Source organism: Lathamus discolor, chromosome 1 (genome assembly GCF_037157495.1).
Source record: "Lathamus discolor isolate bLatDis1 chromosome 1, bLatDis1.hap1, whole genome shotgun sequence".
Classification (NCBI taxonomy): domain Eukaryota; kingdom Metazoa; phylum Chordata; class Aves; order Psittaciformes; family Psittacidae; genus Lathamus; species Lathamus discolor.
Window position 1 is genome coordinate 106,984,128 of NC_088884.1, and position 19,128 is coordinate 107,003,255.

The window sequence follows — 19,128 nt, forward strand, 5'->3', positions numbered from 1 at the left end:
AGTGCAACATAATTGATAAAAATAATTTCTTCATTACTTTGGCTGGAGAATGAAGCTCTGAGTGCTTTACATTCAAGTGTCAGATTGCTCTTGGACTGCAACGCCAGGACTCTGTTCCCCATTTAAGTGCATGTACACACTTGACATTGATACAGGTGAAGATCCCCCAGGTAAAGCAGTGGCAGAAAGTGCAGTCAGTTATGTATTTATTTATTGTATCTTGCCAAAGGAAGCTCACATTGTTCTTACTCTGTAAAGGAAGGGAAAAGATTTCTAGAAAACTTGCCATGTTGAGGAGGGAACAAATACTTAAAAATCACAGTAAAGTGGGATTAGGTGGCTCAAATGGGAAGATAGCAACAGTATGTATTTTCAAAGTAGTCTTAGAAAACCTAATTCTTTCATTCTCTGTGTTTACTCCTGAGCCAAGGCTCAAGAGGGCTTACCCTTTTGCATGTTAATTTTTTTTCACATTAAAAGCTCATGAAATGAGTGCTTCGCTGAGGCTAACAGGACTAGTGGTAAATTCTGGCTTGGGGGCATCTTGATGTTGAGGATGGGGATGGGGGCTTTTCACCATGTCTTCTGTAAGCAAGAATAGCTTCAATGAAGGGACTGAGACCAAAGCCCATCATGTTGCTGTTGCTTTTCCTTTGTCTAGGGGCAAAATGTCATCTGACCTTCTCCTGGCTACAGCTTGCTTCAGTGGATGTGACTATGTTTCTGTTACTAGGGCATTCAGGGTCCAGTGACCACCCACCTGTGTGACAGAAGGGCTCCAGGCTTTCCTAGAAGGAGCATGGGGATGAGAGAAACGGTGGTATATTCTTCGGTTTGCATCTGTGCTGCATGAATGCTGAGCTTGGTTATGTGGTCTCTTTTGTCATTTTAATTATATGTCAGAAGAAGAAAATTAAGCAGAGATGGGTACTTCTGCAGCATTTTGAACTTTCGGCTGCCAAAACAGCATGTGTCATATAAATGCCAAGCCAGCTAACTGTACTTCTAGCAAAATTGTATGTGGGAGTTTGAGTGTCGTTTAAGTTCAAATTAATAGGAGTATTCTCAGATTTTTTCATATTTTAACATGGCTTTGAGCAGCCTGGTCTAGTGGAAGGTGTTCCTGTCTGTGGCAGGGAAGTTAGAACTAGAACCCAAACTGTTCTGTGATTCTATGATTCATTCCTTGGGTTTAGATAAATTTATCTTAGATCAGGCTGCTGCAGAGTTCAGCTTTTCTTAAACTCTGTTTCCCAACTCAGATCTGTCTACATACCACTTGTGTTTCCTGACAGTAGAGCTTCATGATAATAGAGCACCATGGGTTTGAAATGCATACAGGTGTGGTCCTGTTCAGCCTCAATGGCTGGGTCCTGGGATGGGGAGCCAGAGGGACAAATGAGAATCTGATGACCCTCCAAGAATACCTGTGTTCCGTTCTAATGTTGCCTCTGATCTGTCAACTGATGCATTTTCTCAGGGACCTCAACAACTTTCTCAAATTTTAGGTGCTGAAAAGAGAAACTGCTCAGGACTTCATGTTCCCTATTACTATTAGCGTGGCTGGGAATACATCCTACCCAACAGCAGATTTTCCTACACCCTAGAGGACAGTTTCTCTAGCACTGACTACGGAGTCCTGTCATCAGTGATCCACCATGCTCTACATGCTGTGAATCTGATGCCACCCTTTCCTGTATATCGCCTAGTTGCCTAGACTACTGCCTTCTCTTTTAATAGCTAAAAGGAAGTATGTTGTCAACATGTGCTTTGGTGCCCTGAATTTTGACCATGCCTCTTGTTTACTTTAACCTTCTTTTAGTAGGGGAACACTGAGACTTCAGCACCCAGTCCTTGTCTTTGAAAGAGTGCCTTCATTTCCAAGCAGACTTTATATGGGTGTGCTTTGGGGTGCCTTGCCAGGTTTGTGGCTTCCAAAACATGTTCCTGTTCAACCTAAAACCCACAGATAGTGAGTGTGGGTGCATGTATTGGGAAGAAGCATGCAAACTGGAAGAGCTCTCTGTGGATACTGTAAGGAGGCTCTCAAGTCAAAGGTTGAGAGAGTTGTGAGTGATTTCCTGTTAGCACAAGGCTGGCCAAGGAGATTGGGGTCTAGGGATTAGAGGGAAAAAGAAAGGCTCTAGATCCCAGTCCATCCATATATGAGGAGCCTGGGTGCAAAGGCAACTTCCAGACTTCATTTGATTATTAAAGGGAGCTCAGTGCTTGAGCCAAGCACAACAGGGCTCAGAGCCAAGTAGTGAGTCGTCTATGCAGCGGTCACCATCTTGCACCATGGGTCATTTATCCAGGCAGGGCACAAGGCCAGTGCTCTGCCTTTTGGGAATGTTTCTCCCTACCTCCATGAATTTTTTCAGCTTTGCCTCCCCATGCATTCTGGTCCAGCTGGTTGGTGGAGGCGAGATGCCATGGTAAACGACATCTGGCATGAAGCACCCTCAGCATGGCTGAGAGACTGCATCTTAGTCTACTAAGGTCAGACTCAAAACCTTGTTTTCTTGGTCCTTCTGTATTGTCATTAACTATGTGTTTAACACTGAGTCTCTGAATATTAAATCAGTTTGACCTCTGAAGGACAGGAACAGAGAGTGGATATCATTTATTCTGCTATTAAATGTTTGTCCACAAAACAGCTGGCAAAGTACAGGGCACAACTTTTTACTTACTTTCACAATTTTAACATCCCCCCTACTCAGGTCATAGAATCATAGAACAGTTAGGGTTGGAAAGGGCCTTAAGACAATTGTTTTGCCAGTAGTTTTGTGCTGCTGTTGTAGGTTTGAAGCAGTGTCGGGGAGAGAGCTCTCTACAGGACTCTGCCACTCCATGCTTATGCCTTAAACAGTTGAGTGCAACTCAATGTGGTGGTAAGAAATGAGCAGTTAATGTTGTTCAAGTGTTAATTGTGCCAAAAATTTAGAGTGTATTTTCAGAGGCTTTGTCCATCGGTACTAAGGGTATGTAATTCATTTGTGTGATTTCTCTGAATGGCTGACAGAAATCTGCCTGATTGCTCAGGAGTAGGCTTAATGGCTTATGATCGCACACTGGTGTTGGTTTTTCTTCTGTACAAAGAAACAGCAGAAAATCAGGTTACATGGAAAGTCTTGTTTGTAACTCCCCTCAAACCTGGCAAATGTTTCTTGATTTCCATTGGGCCTCCAGTGCTGTTGAAGCCAATGGCACTGGCCTGCAGCTGGCATAGGAAATTGAGGTGAAATACCATTGTTCTGCTCCAGTGCAGCAATAGCAGGAATGGAAGATGCCACTGTAAGAGAAATAAATGTGTACGTCTGCTTTTTCTGTAGATCCGCAGGTAGGTAAGATGCCTTCTGTGTTATAAGCAGTATTTAAATTCTATAGACTGGCACAGGCATTGCAGAGATGTACAATTGTCTGTAATTGGGCATAATTAAAAAAAAAAAAAAAGAAATTCCAGTACTTTATGAAGATGGTTTTGCAGTGATTTTGCAGAACTGAAGGGATAGTCAGACCCTAATTAGACCCTTCCTTTTAATACTGTTCAATGAGCCAAATCCTCCACACTTCCCATGCAACCTGTTTGAATAATATGACATCCCAATAAAAGCTGAGTAATTATTGAAATTCAAAAGCATTAAGTCTTAAATCAGCAGGAGCAAAATACGTATTTGTGATACATATAATGGAAAGCACCGTGCAGGAGGTCACCAAAACACATACCATGTCTGGAATTATAAGAGAGCTGGATATGGCACTGACTGCTAATAACACATATGAGCTATTCAGGAGAACGGTAATCAGTGCTTCAGGTCACTCAGCTCAGCTGGTCGCAAATATATTATCTCCTGCAAAAGCTTCTCTCTTCATGCTTTACAATATCACACTATTGTTCGAGTGTATTACAAAAGCTTTTGCTTGTTTGGAAACATAAATTACTACCTTCTAGGCTGCCAGAGGTACAGTATACCATAAGCCAGAAGAACCAGTGTGAAGCCATACATTTCGGGATCTGTCATGTTGCTTTCTTGCTTTTGCCAAGGACATTTAATGTTTTTCTGCATACCTTACTTAACTGTGGCCAGCCACAGCCTGGAATGGGGAGAGCAATTGCTGTGTGGATTTCTTTGGTTTCTGGGTCTGGTGCTTTTTAATCTTGCTGGTTCTTTCCCTCGCAAAACCAGGTGCTTGCACTGAAATGTGTCATTTCTGCTCCTTAGAGCCCTGACAGCCACATGGTGAAAACATTTGCCTTTAACCTTAACTTGTTATGAGGTAGACTCAAAGCCCAAATAAAAAAGGCTGTTCGAGTTTGGAAACATTCATTCTGGGAGCTGCAGTTGGCTCCGGATGTGCACCTCCCTGCACGGGGAAGTGCAGATCTACATGTCTAGTCAACGCATTTGCAGTCTTAGCCTGAAATCATTCTTCCATTGAGCTTGCAGTTTCCCATCCAAATGAATGAGACTTTTGAATGCAAAGGGATTTGCAGTCCCAGCACCGGAGGACAGTCATTTGGCAAGTGTCTCAGTCTGGAAGAGGCCAGGGTGAACTCTGGGCAAGTAAAAACAAAATGCATGTGCATACCTTTGCATTCCTGTCTCGCTTCTCTGAACAGAGATCTCTCAGCTGTCAAAGCCATACTATTTTACTGGCAAGTTCTTGCTTCTCCCTCGGTGATATTTTATGAGGCCTGCCTTCTCCTACAGTCTTGGAGAAGAGGCCCTGCAGAAACAGCAAACCCCAAGGCTGGGAGTGCAGAAACTGTTTGGTGCCCCATGATGCTGTAAGAAGAAGGGGTCTGTGCCATGACTGCAGGGGGCTTTTGGATGATGGCTCCAAGGCCTCTTGCAGGAGGTTGTTAGCTGCAGAAACTGTTACTGAGCATTTAGCAATTAGTGAGTGCACTAAATTTATTTATTCTGACTGCAGAGGTCTTTGTCCAAAGGGATACAGCCTCTTCAGCAGCATTATTATTATGCCTGGTGAATAATTCACATCAAAATATCCAGCAAGTTATGGAGTTGGGCTTTTTAAATAGTGTTTAGATATTTTTAACTTGTTAACATGTAAGTCTTTGGGATCTGGAAAATCATTTAAGTATGACAGTATTTAATTTTATTTTTTTCCAATTCCTACTGAAGGTTGTTTCTCCGAAACATAGGCAGGATCTACAAACACCTAACAATGTGCTTCATTTGACTACCCTAAATTGTCTGTTTGTGTCATAAGGGAATATATTCATGTCTGAAGGCAATATTCTCCTACTTAAAGTAGGGATCTCTATTTTACAGGATTTTGGTGAAATATATGAAGATGTATATTCTATAAAGTTTCTCTCTAGAGTTTTTATTCTATACATAAATCTGTATCAGTCGTATTTCAGTGTATGGGTATTTCATTTTGCTTTATGAAACCAGTCCAAGGCTGCTGCTGACAAGGTATCTCAAAAAGTTCATTTTGGGGCTTGATATGTCCCAAGTGTTGAGATTTTTTTCTTCTTAAAGATTTTTGTAAAGTTAAAATTTATCTGTATTTTGTTCAGCTTGTCTGCATATTATCCAGTGTATATCAGAAAGGCTTTATCTATACATATATGTAAAATGTTCACATACTAAAGTAAATTAATAAAGCTTCCTTTTCATATGAAAGAGGTGAAGAAAAGTACCTGGCCAATACAGTACCATTAATCTATTCTCTTTTCTCCTTTCTCTCTTTACCTCTCTCTCTACAATAGAAGTGGAACAAAAAGGTAATTAAATACCTTTCAAATTATATATATTACTTATGTATAGGCTGTTATTTAACAGTTTAACGTTTTAGTTGAAATACTTTGTCATTAATTCTCACTACTTTTTTGTTAAAGTTTATTTAGTATCTCTGCTGCTCAACTTCACCAGACAACTCATTTTTGCTGCAAATTTTTTACCAGTGCCACATTTTTTTCCATTAAATTTCTGTTCAAAGGTTTAGATAACTCACTCTCTTCCTGCCCCAAAGAATTTGGAAAGTGTGCATACATATGTATGTGCACAAGTATATCTAATTATGCCATAAAAGCTTCTCGGAAACAGCACTGCTTTATCAGCAACTCTGGGTGGTTACTTAGACTCCAATAGAGCAATATACTTTCACTCCAGTTACTAAATCTTATTTTCCTCCTGTCTCACTCTCCAGAGGATATTACCAATTTCTGCATTTCTGAAAATAATTGGTTACGCTCCAACCAGGGAGCACGAACACAGGATCCCATCTGCCATCCCTGTGCTACCAGAAGCCTGTGGTGGGATGCCTCTTCATGCCTCCCTGCTGCCCATTCCATCGTCATGGTTATTGTACTACTCATGCTCATGGAGATTAGCATTACAAATAACCAATCACTATTCTCCTCCTGAAGCGTGTGAAGCACCTCAGGTCAGGAGGATGCTACTGGGGATGACAAGGGCTGAGCGAGCCAGTTTTGCTCCACAGCATCCTTCCTTTTGTCTCCCCGTCCAGCTGGCTGACCTCTTGGCGTTGGCATTCCCACGATGCCAAGGTTAGCTGGGCACCGTCTGAGCCTCCTCCCAGGTGCTGGGCATGCCCTGGCTCCACTCAGCCCCCCCGAAGTCTGAGCAGCAAAGCACTCCGGTTAGTCAAACTGCTCCTCTGTGCTCCTCTCATGTAACAATAGAAGGTATATGTTTTTAAGTTTGAATTACTACTATATTTAACAGGACATTTTTTAACTGATTAAAATCTAGACCTTGGGTTCCTCTCCGGTGAACTTTATTCTTTTCCTTCCTTCTTTCCTTTCTTCCTTCCTTCCTTCCTTGTCTTTTCTTTTCAGCATCCATACGTCATTCATTTTTAATTGCGTGGACTGCATGTTTTGTGTGTCCTGTAGCAGCTTTGAAAGCCTCATTTCTAGTTATACTACAGACCTGTAGACGGATGTTTCCCTCCTCCCCACTCTCCCCACTCCCTTTGCTTTAAATGCTCTTCTGAGTTGCTAAGGGATTCGCCTCTGCTTTGCTATTGGTACCTTTTAAATATTTTGTATCGCTTGGGCTGTAAAGATGGGAATTTCTCTCTCTTATTTCCATTTCTAGGCCATTTTTCTGTGGATTGTTCTAATAAATATGTGGATCAATTCCTTGGGAGTTTACCCCTTCACCTAGTAGGTACAAATTCACTGCAGAATATAATGGAAATACAAAGCCAGAAATTCTTTGGGGGCACATATTAATTTCAGAGTTTACAAAGCCGAGTGGTCCAAGTAAGTGCATCTGTAAAAACAGATTTGAAAAGGAATAAGAAAATGAGCCACAGCAGATAGGAAAAGCAGGGAGAAAAAAATCAGTTTGATGGAGCAAATCTTGTTCTAGAGACATGGCCAGTGGGACGGCTAGTCTCCAGCTACAAGGCATTGCTTTTGGGTTTTCTCTGATCTCAAGTATCCTCTGCTCCAAGAGCTAGAAGCTGTTGAGATGTTTGAGCCAACCACTCATTAACTTTGGTTTCTTTTGTTTTAAATTCTTTTCCCCTCCAACAGTTTTTCTTTGCCCTGGACTGCTGAAAGGAGTATACCAGAGCGAACACTTATTTGAATCTGACCACCAATCTGGTGCCTGGTGCAAGGACCCTCTGCAGGCATCTGACAAGATCTACTACATGCCCTGGACACCGTACCGGACGGACACACTGACGGAGTACTCTTCCAAGGACGACTTCATTGCTGGGAGACCAACCACTACCTACAAACTCCCTCACCGGGTGGATGGCACAGGGTTCGTGGTGTATGATGGGGCTTTGTTCTTCAACAAGGAACGAACCAGGAACATAGTCAAGTTTGACTTGCGGACAAGGATAAAAAGCGGGGAGGCTATCATAGCTAATGCAAATTATCATGACACCTCTCCTTACCGCTGGGGAGGCAAGTCTGATATAGACTTGGCTGTGGATGAGAACGGGCTGTGGGTAATCTATGCAACAGAACAAAATAATGGCAAAATAGTCATTAGCCAGTTAAACCCTTACACGTTAAGGATTGAAGGGACGTGGGATACTGCCTATGACAAGAGGTCAGCTTCTAACGCCTTCATGATCTGTGGGATTTTGTATGTGGTGAAGTCTGTGTATGAAGATGATGACAATGAAGCCACAGGGAATAAAATAGACTACATATATAACACTGACCAAAGCAAGGATAGCATGGTGGATGTACCCTTTCCAAACTCCTACCAGTATATTGCTGCTGTGGATTATAATCCCCGGGACAACCTCCTTTACGTATGGAACAACTATCACGTTGTGAAATATTCCTTGGATTTTGGCCCACTGGACAGCAGAGCAGGTAAGGCCTTTAATACTGAGCCATAGTCTGAATCAGGCTGTCTATCTTTCTCGCAAATAGGGTGTAAAATTGAGTTAGACTTCTGTCTCACTGATATGTCTATGTTTCTGTAAGTTAAGTCCCACCACAATGCCAATTATGGATATTAAGACATTAACATGTGCAGATTTTTTTTTTAACTTAGCTTGAAATGAAATGGAGAAAGGGGTGTGCTGTAATTAAGCTGAAACAGTCTTCAAATGTCCACACTCTTGTTCGCATCACAGGGATAGCAGTCTTTTCTCCTTAACTGAATTATCCTCTGTACATCAGATTCTTTTCCCTTCCTCAGGAATTTTGGCAAAACAAAGCATGGAAGATGCTATCATTGCAAACAGCCAGGAGGAAAATGCCAGCCAGTTTAAATGACTTCATTCAATTAAGCTGAGGAAGTTCAGGCATTCAGGGAAGCCAAAGCTAATTGCATATGTGAGCATGCACCCAGTAGTGTGTGTCTAGAGTTGCATGAGGAATTGAGGAGGAAAACTTCCATATTGTTATTTAAAATTTCTCTTTCTTTTTCAAAGCGTTTGATGGCTTACTATGACTCACTATACTTTCTCTAAGAGAAAGTCCCCTAGAGGATTCCTAGCTTTTCCACCCTTTTTCCTGTTAGAAATTATGCTGGTAATTGCTTAGTCTGATTATATTCCTTTATCTTCACCAACTTCTTCATTGTTTTGCAAGTATTATGTTCACAGTTGGCACTGTATTAGTAACATAACTTAATCTATATTGTGGTCAAATTCATATGATGGTACAAGAATTTCCAAACAGCATTTTCTCATATGCTGTTTGGAATGAACATATAACCTGGTATAGTTATCAGGTAGTTTCTACGCTGGACTGTGCACTTCAGAAAATCTGAAAAAGTAAGAAGAAATGCCGAATTAAGGTCATTTGGGCAGTAAACTATTTGTTTCTTAATGACAATTCCCAAAACATTCTTTTTGTTCATCAAGAAACTCAGAAGTGGATTAATTGATTCAGGGCTTCGAGTTGCAAAAGAGAAGTTGAGAGGTTTCTGTTGCTGAACTTTTTTTTTCCTGTGTGCAGCCTGTTGTGTGCATAAAAATGGATCAAAAGATGCTGAAAGAAACTGTGGATATGAAATCCATGGGAGGGGTGGAATAAAAGTAATAAAACGGCAGTGACTTTCTTATTTTTATACAAAAATGTAAGGAAGAAGGGAAGGAAATCTTGAAGAGGCAGATGAACAAAACCAAGTGACTGTTAAGAGAAGAGCAGGGACATTTTCAGTGATGTTGACCTCTTCAAGATCTCAGATGAGCAAAAAATGAAGTAATACTTCTCATTCTTCTAACTTAATGATGAGCATGTACTTTCTGAGTACTGGAGTGAAGCAGAGCAATTTGTGAGCTATTGGTTATCTCTGAGGAGTGAAAATCAATTGCATCCCTCTATTTCACAGAGTTTCTCTCCTTTTCAGCGAAATATTTCTAGGTATTACACCAGACTCTACTGCTGCTTTTTCCTGTGGTGACTCTTGCCAGTAACATCATCTTTAAGATAAAAAAAAAAAAGCCATAATCAGTGAAAACCCCAAATTTTATGCTTTCCTGTAAAAAGGGAAATGTTTTTCCCCCTTTTTGCAGTCTTAAACTGGTGTGATGGGAGAGCAGGTGAAAATCTGGAAGAGGGCTGAATGTGCAAGGTCTGTGATGTGCAAGGATTTGATTTGTCACTCTTTGAAGCCCCTGCTTTCCTTCATGTTTGGATGAGAATTTAAAATCCCCCAATGCCTCAGATGAAAAGCTGAAGCTGTTTTGGGCTTTGAGTGGTGGACATGAGGGGGTTAATCCGGTGTCAGTCTGGTTAGCCTTCTCTGATGTTTCTTTCATGCAATTTTTGATAGCTTTGTAATGTGGGGACAAAGCTGAATTCTACATGCATTTCTCTTCTCTGAAAATTGCCAGGATTTCCTTTTTGGCAGAAATGCATAAGGATCCCATTACCTCACTATTTTATGGGTTTAGAGGACTTTTGAGAGGACTGCTCTGAGAGCAAGTGAAATTTTCGATGAGACAGCTCAAATGGGCCAAGGCATTTCGAAGTGAAGAAAAATGCCTTTGCAAAGGAAGTTTATTGCTCCATTACCTTCAAAGCCTGATTAGTGGGAACGTTATGAGTCAGTCAAACAGGAACACTGATTTTGAATTGAATAAGTGAATAACACTTGTTTGACTGTAGTTGGGTGTTTGTTTGGGGGTTTGGGGTTTTGGTTTTTTGTTGGTTTTATTTTTTTCAGAAAGGAGCCAGGAGGCCAGTTCTGTGTGACTCTTTCTTTTCCAAGTTCAGTGCAACACATTTTCTGGTTAGCACCAAATTTCATGCTGCGTTGACTTCTATATAATACTGAATGCATGGCTGGCATAAGCCCAGCTCGTCCACCAAGGAGCAGAACAGGAGCCAATGCCACACTAGGAAAGCAGTGAAGGACCAGGGTATTTTATTTAGTTATTTATTTAGTTATTTTTTTTACAGAATGGATTCTGGATATGTGTTTCTCCTCTCCCCTTCCAAAATTGCTAGTGTTTGTTTAGAGCATGGCAATGTTCAGTGCAGCCATTTTCCATAGGGTTACAGTTTGAGTAGTAAAATGTGTAAAAAATATTTGCTTAATTAGAAAATAAAAGAAAGATTATAAAATTGATGGGTTGAACAAATTGGTTGTTAAAAGACAATTAAGTGTGAAGTTTTAGGAGAAGAGCGCTAAAAACTAAACATTGATCTTAACAAAAAAAGTAATATATTTATCTATCTAAATAGGCAGTAATATGTTTGAAACATTTTTGAAATCTCTAGTACCATACATTTCAAGGCTATCTAAAATAAAAACAGGTGCTGGGGGCTCCAGTTCACTTAGAATCAAGCTTTTTCAGTCATTTTCCAAACCATCCAGGGAAAATGGGAGGAAGCAGAAATCGCTTAGCTTATAGGAAGGGCAGGGATCCCATCCTCTTGCTCTTCACAGTGATGAAACATTTTCTGTGAGTTTTAATTAAAGGTCTGTTTGTGTGTGTAGGTTTGGAACATATTTGAGACCTGCGCTATCTCAGAACTTCTCTCACACACTGTTTAAAAAAAACAGCTTTTACTGCTCAGAGTAAATGATTGTCAAACCCTGGAGTTGCTGTGCTCAGCTTCTGTAGCCGCTGAAGGTACCAGGGAAGACAAAACATTCTGAAGTCATAAGTGAAGCACAATGCTGGAGTCAACTGATCTAAAAGCAATTTAGCCCTCTTGGCTGAATTAAAAGTAATTGTTCATTTTTCTCAGAAATGGGAAAAGCTGCATTTTAAGGATTTGACGTGCTTTTTTTTTTTTTTTTTTTTTTTCATCTGGGGTTGTTTTCATTTATCCCAAAAGCAGTTTTGAAAGCAAGCAGTCCTCAGTGGCTGCAAAGTCCAGGAAACCTGTCATTGATGTCTACCTTCAAGAAGTGAACTTGAAGATACTAAAAGCTTTCGAAGCGTATTTTCTCTGTTTATGCTGTTTGGCCTTAAAAGTAGGTTTTGTTGAGGATGCTTTTCCATAAATACTCCTGAGCTTTTGTGTTATTTCTTTGTAGATGCTTTTGAGTTTCATAGAATTGAAGAATAGTCAGGGTTGAATGGACCTTAAAGATTATCTAGTTCCAACTCCCCTCCCATAATCAGGGACACCTTCCATTAGACCAGGTTGCTCCAATCCCTGTCCAACCTGGCCGTAAACACTTCCAGGGATGGGGCAGCCACAACTTCTCTGGGCAGCCTGTGCCAGTGCCTCACCACGCTCACAGTAAAGAATTTATTCCTAATGTCTGGTCTAAATCTACCCTATTTCAGTTCAAAACCATTCCCCCTTGCCCTATCACTGTATGTCCTTGATTCCAGATTTCTTGTAGGCCTATTTTAGTTACTGAAAGGCTTCCTTAAGGTCTCCCTGGAGTTTTCTCTTGTCACAGAATCACAGAATCACAGAATCCCAAGGGTTGGAAGGGACCTCAAAAGATCATCTAGTCCAACCCCCCTGCAAGAGCAGGGTAACCTACAGTACATCACACAGGAACTTGTCCAGGCGGGCCTTGAATATCTCCAGTGTAGGAGACTCCACAACCCCACTGACCAAGCCTAATTCTCTCAGCCTGACTTCTTAGGAGAGGTCCTCCAGCCCTCTGATCATCTTCGTGGCCCTCCTCTGGATTTGCTCAAGCAGGTCCATGCCCTTCTTGTGTCTTGGAGTTGCCACAGCTGAAGGCAGAACTCCAGGTAGGGTCTTGCACAAGCAGAGGGGGAAAATCACCCCCCTTGACCTGCTGGCCATGCTCCTTTTGATGCAGCCCAGCATACAGCTGTCAGCCAACAGCCCCAATTCCTTCTCAGGGTTGCTCTCAATTCAGTCTCTGCCCAGCCTGTAGCTGTGCCTGGGATTGCCCCAGCCTAGGTGCAGGACTTGCACTTGGCCTTGTTGTACTTCATGAGGTTCACACAGGCCCACCTCTTGAGCCTGTCAAAGGTCCTTCTGGATGGCATCCCTTCCCTCCAGCATGTTGACCGCACCACACAGCTTGGTGTCATTGGCAAACCTGCTGAGGGTGCACTCAGTCCCGCTGTCCATGTTGCTGACAAAACAGTGCCAGTCCCAGCACCGACCCCTGAGGGACACCATCATCACTGCTCTCCACCTTGGTCATTGAGCTGTTGACCACAACTCTCTGAGTGTAACCATCCAGCCGATTCCTTATGCACCATGTGGTCCGTCATCAAATCCATGTGTCTTCAATTTGTAGACAAGGGCGCCATGCAGGACAGTGTCAAACACTTTGCACAAGTCCAGGTAGATGGTGTCAGTTGCTCTTTCCTTATCAAACAAAGACCCATCATAGAAGGCCATTATATTTGTCAGGCATGATTTACCCTTAGTGAAGCCATGTTGGCTGTCATCAGTCATCCCCTTATTGTCCATGTGCCTTAGCATAATTTCCAGGAGGATCTCCTCCATGATCTAGCCAGGCGCCGAGGTGGGACTGACTGGCCTGTATTTTCCTGTGTCTTCCTTTTCTCCCTTTATAAAAATGGGGAGAAAGATTTGCTAATGGTTTGCTAATTTGAAGTGATAGTGAGAATAGCTCTGCAACTCTAGTAGTGTTTTGCATTGCATTCTTCAATAATTTGAACCCAGAAAAGTGCTCAGTTTGTTTTTTTGTGTCCCAGTAGATATGTGCAGAGAGGGAAACAAAAGTCTATTAACAGAATTTTCCACAACCTAATCAGTCTTAATATTCACCAGAGTTACCTGTTTTAATCATCACCCACTTGTGATAAAGTCTGGGTAAACAAATTCAAGAAAAACATCAACAAATCCTCATCTCCAAAAAGGTAAAGTGCTCCCATCCCACTTCCCAGCACCATGCTTGCATACAAACACATATCTCCTGGCTTTGCATTTCTGCATCTCCCTGGGCAGTCATGGCTCCTGGATGGGTACCAGGTGGATGTTACTGGTCAGCAGAAAGACCAGAAGAAGAAGAAAGTTTTGTCTTTTAAATGGCTTAGGCTCCCCATGCCAGGGCCAGTAGCTCTTTTGTAGGAGTGTACGATATGCTGGCTGAACATTTAGACCAGGGGTAGGGACTAGTGCCTGTCCCATAGCTTATCAGTAAAGGACTTGAACCAGGATAAGGATCCCTCTGTGCATCTCTGGGACTTGTATGTCCTGACAGCTGTTCCCAGTGGCATGGGAAATACAGAGCTCCTGTTTTTGAGGAGGTGTTTTAAATTATGTCCAAGAGACCAAGGTATTACAATTTGAGGTGTTAAATAGATGTACGAAGTTAATAAATAAATATGCCAAATACATAAGGGAGACAGTGCTAGGATATAGAGCTTCTAAAACAGCCTCATTGTGCTTAAGTGTCAATAGATTGCATGTTAACTCTGTGGACTGCCAGTCTAGTAGTTATCAAATGTGGTATGAAGGGCATATGTCAAACTTTTATTCTCCGAATTCTGTTAAATATTGTGGGATGCTCTCTTGACATGTGATTGCAACCATTTTATTCAATAAAGGTGGTTCAGTTGTTGGGTTTTGTTTGGGGTTTTTGTTGTTTTGGGTTTTTTTCTAAAGCAGTTTTACAATGCAGATAAGGTGAACCCTCTGTCCTTATAATATGCTAATTAAGTGCATTTGTGTCTTGGGTAAAAGATGTGGCAGTATGGTGATGAATAAGAACTTTAAACACATATGACACCTCGTTAAAATGTAATTTTCACATCATAAATCTGAGGCCTTCCCTTTGACAGCTGAGTAATGTGGATAGTGGGCAGAGAATCTTGAACATTTCAAAGTTGTCACGTGCTAATAAGGTAGCTGAAAGCAGCTTCCTGTTCTGCTCGCCTTTAATGCCCTATATCCTTGAGAAATGCATCAGAAGGGCTGCCAAATCTTAAAACCCACTTGTGCACAGGATATGAATTGACATCGCTTCAAGATCCCATTGCAATACGCCATGCTTAGTATCTGAAGTTAAATTTGGGCTGCAATTTAAAAGGCCAGCTGAGCTTTTTTCATGAGCTGCTTCTCTGGTCTGACAAGGGCCTTCTTTAGGAGGGTGCTGAGTGTTTAATTGCAGCTTCTCCTGTGCGTTTTTGTTTCTAGCTCCTTTCCTCCCATCTAGGAGCATCCCTAGCTCTCTCGCTTCTGTTCCTCTTCATTGCTTACAGTGACAGCTGCTGGTTGCACAGTGTTGCTGGAGGTTTTCAGAGAGATCAGCGTGTGCTCTCAGCAGCCTCTGCTGAACACGTATCATGACTGGGTCCCTGGCACATCTTTCATAGCAAAGCTGGAATCTCAGCCAAATTTGCTGGCCAGCCAGTACCTTAAGCTTAGAAGAAAAGGAGGATATTTCACCTACCCTGGAGCATGCTGGGAATCCAGCATTGTGTTTGTTCCCCATTTTGATGTCTTATCTTATATTTTGAGCCTCTTTATTTTTATCCTGTTTTAATTTTTTCCCTCTTCCTAAAGCAGTGTTTGATTAAAAAAATATAAAAAGTATCATATTACTGGACACTTTTCTGAAATTAGGTATTTCTACCTTTTTTTGGTCAGGAAAGCTTGAGTTTGAGCTCTTTTCTTCTACCTTCTCACAGAAAAATCCTTTGAAAGTGCAAGATTCCTTAGCTTCAAAACGTTCCCTTTGTGGAGCATTTAATGAATAATAATACTGTTTGGTTAGCACAGCATGAGTATCTTCACTGCCTCTCCAGTATGAATAAATATGTGGTTTCTCCATCTTCCTAAATGAAAATGTACTTCTTTCAGTAGGACTATAGAACAGGAGGTAGCCTTACCAAATGGAGGCGGAGGAGCCCTTCTTTTCCTCAAGTCACTCCTCCAACTATAAGGCACCTGTTCAAGCCAGCTTGAGAAAATCATAGAATCAGCTAGGTCAGAAAAGACCTTCAGAATCATGAAGTCAATTATCTCAGAACTGCCAAGACCACCACTAAACCATGTCACTTCAAGCCTCATCTCATGCTTTTTAAACACTTTCAGGGATGGTGACTCCACCACCTTCCTGTACAGCATACCTAACACATCTGGGAGCTAAACTGAGATGATAGTGTTATATCCTCTTTAGAATCAATTGTTACCATTGCAAACCAAACAGGAATTTGCTGTAAGACCCTGCATGCCGTGAGCTGGGGTCCTGTTCACACAGGCTTACAAGCCGGAGTGCTTGGGAACTGGGCTGGTGGGCAGCCAGGATGCTTGAAGTAGGAGAAGGGCAGCAACAGACAAAATGATTAAGCTAAACTGCACTTCAAGCTTCAAAACAAAAGGAGGCCAGAGACTTCAGCACTTCATAATCCTGTCAAACACCAGGAGGGGGAAAGCACCTTGCCAAGAACATGTCAGAAAAGCTGAGGCGGCTGTTCCTGGCAGCAAGCATGAGATGTATGGCTGAAGATAGCAGTGATTGCATGGGGATAAAAGCATTAAGTGCGTATGAAGGATAGTCTTTTCCTCTTCTGCAGTGAGATCTTCAACTTCAGGAATCAGCCTGAAGTTGTGATTAATTGTTGTTTCATTAAGTTCAAGACCACCACAGTTGTCACACTGACATCCACCACAGCTTATCAGTCTGACACGCATACTTCGCACCAAACCCAGCCATGAGTGTGCCAGCCCTTTGGTTTGAGCTGTTTGCCAGAGGCAGAGAGCGAGAGGTGACACATAGCAAATGTGCAAGGGCACTTTTCACAGGAGGAAGTGACTGCATCATGTACCATAGTCAGCTTTTAGCACTGTATTTTTAATCATGGTTTTCAGTAATTAGTGCACTGTTTTATCACTTGACCAGTGGATTTTGCTGGCTTGTTTGCAGTGATGGGGGTCTGCACAGGCTTAGGGGCATAAACCTTGAGAAAATCCAGGATTGTTCCATTTTTGAGCTGTTGCCTCTGCCAGCTCCTCTCTTCCCACCCAAAAGCAGGAGTATAACCTGCCAGGTTTTTTCTCAAGGCGTTACCCTCTCAGCTTACATTATATTTGTGTATCTGATTCCTCAAGGCTGGTCACATATGGTCCAAACACCTTCTGTTCTCTGCAGTTCTGCTCTGGCCTGGCTGCAGAGCCACTAGCCTGGCTTGGGATGTGGCCTCCCAGATGCTTTCTTCATGCTCCAGCTTGTTGGTTTTTTTTTGCTAATGTATTTTTAAAATGAGCAGCCTTTATTCCTGTTTCCCACTGAAAATACCTCCACTATGGCAGCTCATGGGTCTGTATTGCTCTCCTCGCTCGTCTGTCACTGATTGTGTTTGTTCTAGAAATGACTACTGTAATATTTTTAGCAGCACTTATTAAGATTCGTCTCCTGAAGTCGAGTTCAGTGTTGCTAATTAACTTTTTTGATGCCGCCCTCACTCTCCATTGCTGCTATGCCAGGTTTTCTTTCTTTCTTTTAACCAAGAAAGCAGATGTGGATCACAGAATCACAGAATCCCAAGGGTTGGAAGGGACCTCAAAAGATCATCTAGTCCAACCCCCCTGCAAGAACAGGGTAACCTACAGTACATCACACAGGAACTTGTCCAGGCGGGCCTTGAATATCTCCAGTGTAGGAGACTCCACAACCCCCCTGGGCAACCTGTTCCAGTGCTCTGTCACTCTTACAGTAAAGAAGTTCTTCCTGATGTTAACGTGGAACTTCCTATGCTCCAGTTTACACCCATTGCCCCTTGTCCTATCACTGGATATCACTGAAAAAAGCCTAGCTCCATCATCCTGACACCTACCCTTCACATATTTGTAAACATTGATGAGGTCACCCCTCAGTCTCCTCTTCTCCAAGCTAAAGAGACCCAGCTCCCTCAGCCTCTCCTCATAAGGGAGATGTTCCACTCCCTTAATCATCTTTGTGGCTCTGCGCTGGACTCCTTCAAGCAATTCCTTGTCCTTCTTGAACAGAGGGGCCCAGAACTGGACGCAATATTCCAGATGCGGCCTCACCAAGGCTGAGTAGAGGGGGAGGAGAACCTCTCTTGACCTACTAACCACTCCCTTTCTAATGCACCCTAAGATGCCATTTGCCTTCTTGGCCACAAGAGCACATTGCTGGCTCATGGTCATCCTCCTATCCACCAGGACCCCCAGGTCCCTTTCCCCTTCGCTACTTTCCAGCAGGTCACCCCCCAACCTGTACTGGTACATGGGGTTGTTCTTCCCCAGATGCAAGACTCTACACTTGCCCTTGTTAAATTTCATCAAGTTTCTCCCCGCCCAACTCTCCAGCCTGTCCAGGTCTCGCTGAATGGCAGCACAGTCCTCTGGTGTGTCAGCCACTCCTCCCAGTTTTGTGTCATCAGCAAACTTGCTGAGGGTGCACTCAGTTCCCTCATCCAGGTCATTGATGAAAATATTAAACAGCACCGGTCCCAGCACCGACCCCTGAGGAACTCCACTAGTCACAGACCTCCAGCTAGATTCTGCGCCATTGACCACAACTCTCTGCCTTCTTCCTTTCAACCAGTTCTCGATCCACCTCACTACTTGATCGTCAAGCCCACACTTCCTTAGCTTATCTATGAGGATGCTGTGGGAGACAGTATCAAATGCCTTACTGAAATCGAGAAAAACTACATCTACCGCTCTACCATCATCCCTCCACCTAGTCACTTCCTCATAGAAGGCTATAAGGTTGGTCATACATGACTTCCCCCTCATAAAACCATGTTGGCTGTTCTTAATGACCCCCTCATCCTTGATATGCCTAGTGATGGAGTCAAGAATAAGTTGTTCCATCATCTTTCCAGGGATGGAGGTAAGGCTGACCGGTCTATAATTACCCGGGTCCTCCTTCTTGCCCTTCTTATAGATTGGTGTGACCTTTGCCATCCGCCAATCCTCAGGCACCTCGCCCGTTTCCCACGACTTACCAAAGATGATGGAAAGTGGCCTAGCAATGACCTCCGCCAGCTCCCTCAGCACCCGTGGGTGCATTCCATCCGGACCCATCGATTTACAGATGTCCAGTTTGCATAGCTGAAATAGCATGTGGATGCCTTGCCATATTCTCCTTTAGTGTCAAAGCAAGCAGAAGATGTATTGGACGCTCTTCATACAGCTGGCCTTCATACTTAGGTTAAAGAGGAATAAAAAGCTCTTCACGAGTAAGTTACAAAATTGTTGAACCCTTATGAAGAGCCTTGCCTCGACTTCAGGCAGCTGTGACAATGCCTTTAGCA

The 19,128-nt window shown here is 42.6% G+C and overlaps 1 protein-coding gene across 9 annotated transcripts in view; it reads left to right on the top strand.

Moving 5' to 3' along the window:
• ADGRL3 (adhesion G protein-coupled receptor L3) overlaps nucleotides 1-19,128 on the top strand; it is a 518,947-nt gene that overhangs the window by 327,143 nt on the left and 172,676 nt on the right. For all 9 annotated transcript variants that reach the window (XM_065689629.1, XM_065689683.1, XM_065689621.1 and 6 more), the window contains one exon: nucleotides 7,538-8,338. In XM_065689629.1, the coding sequence (XP_065545701.1) occupies nucleotides 7,538-8,338 (801 nt within the window). The remainder of the gene's footprint in view (nucleotides 1-7,537; nucleotides 8,339-19,128) is intronic.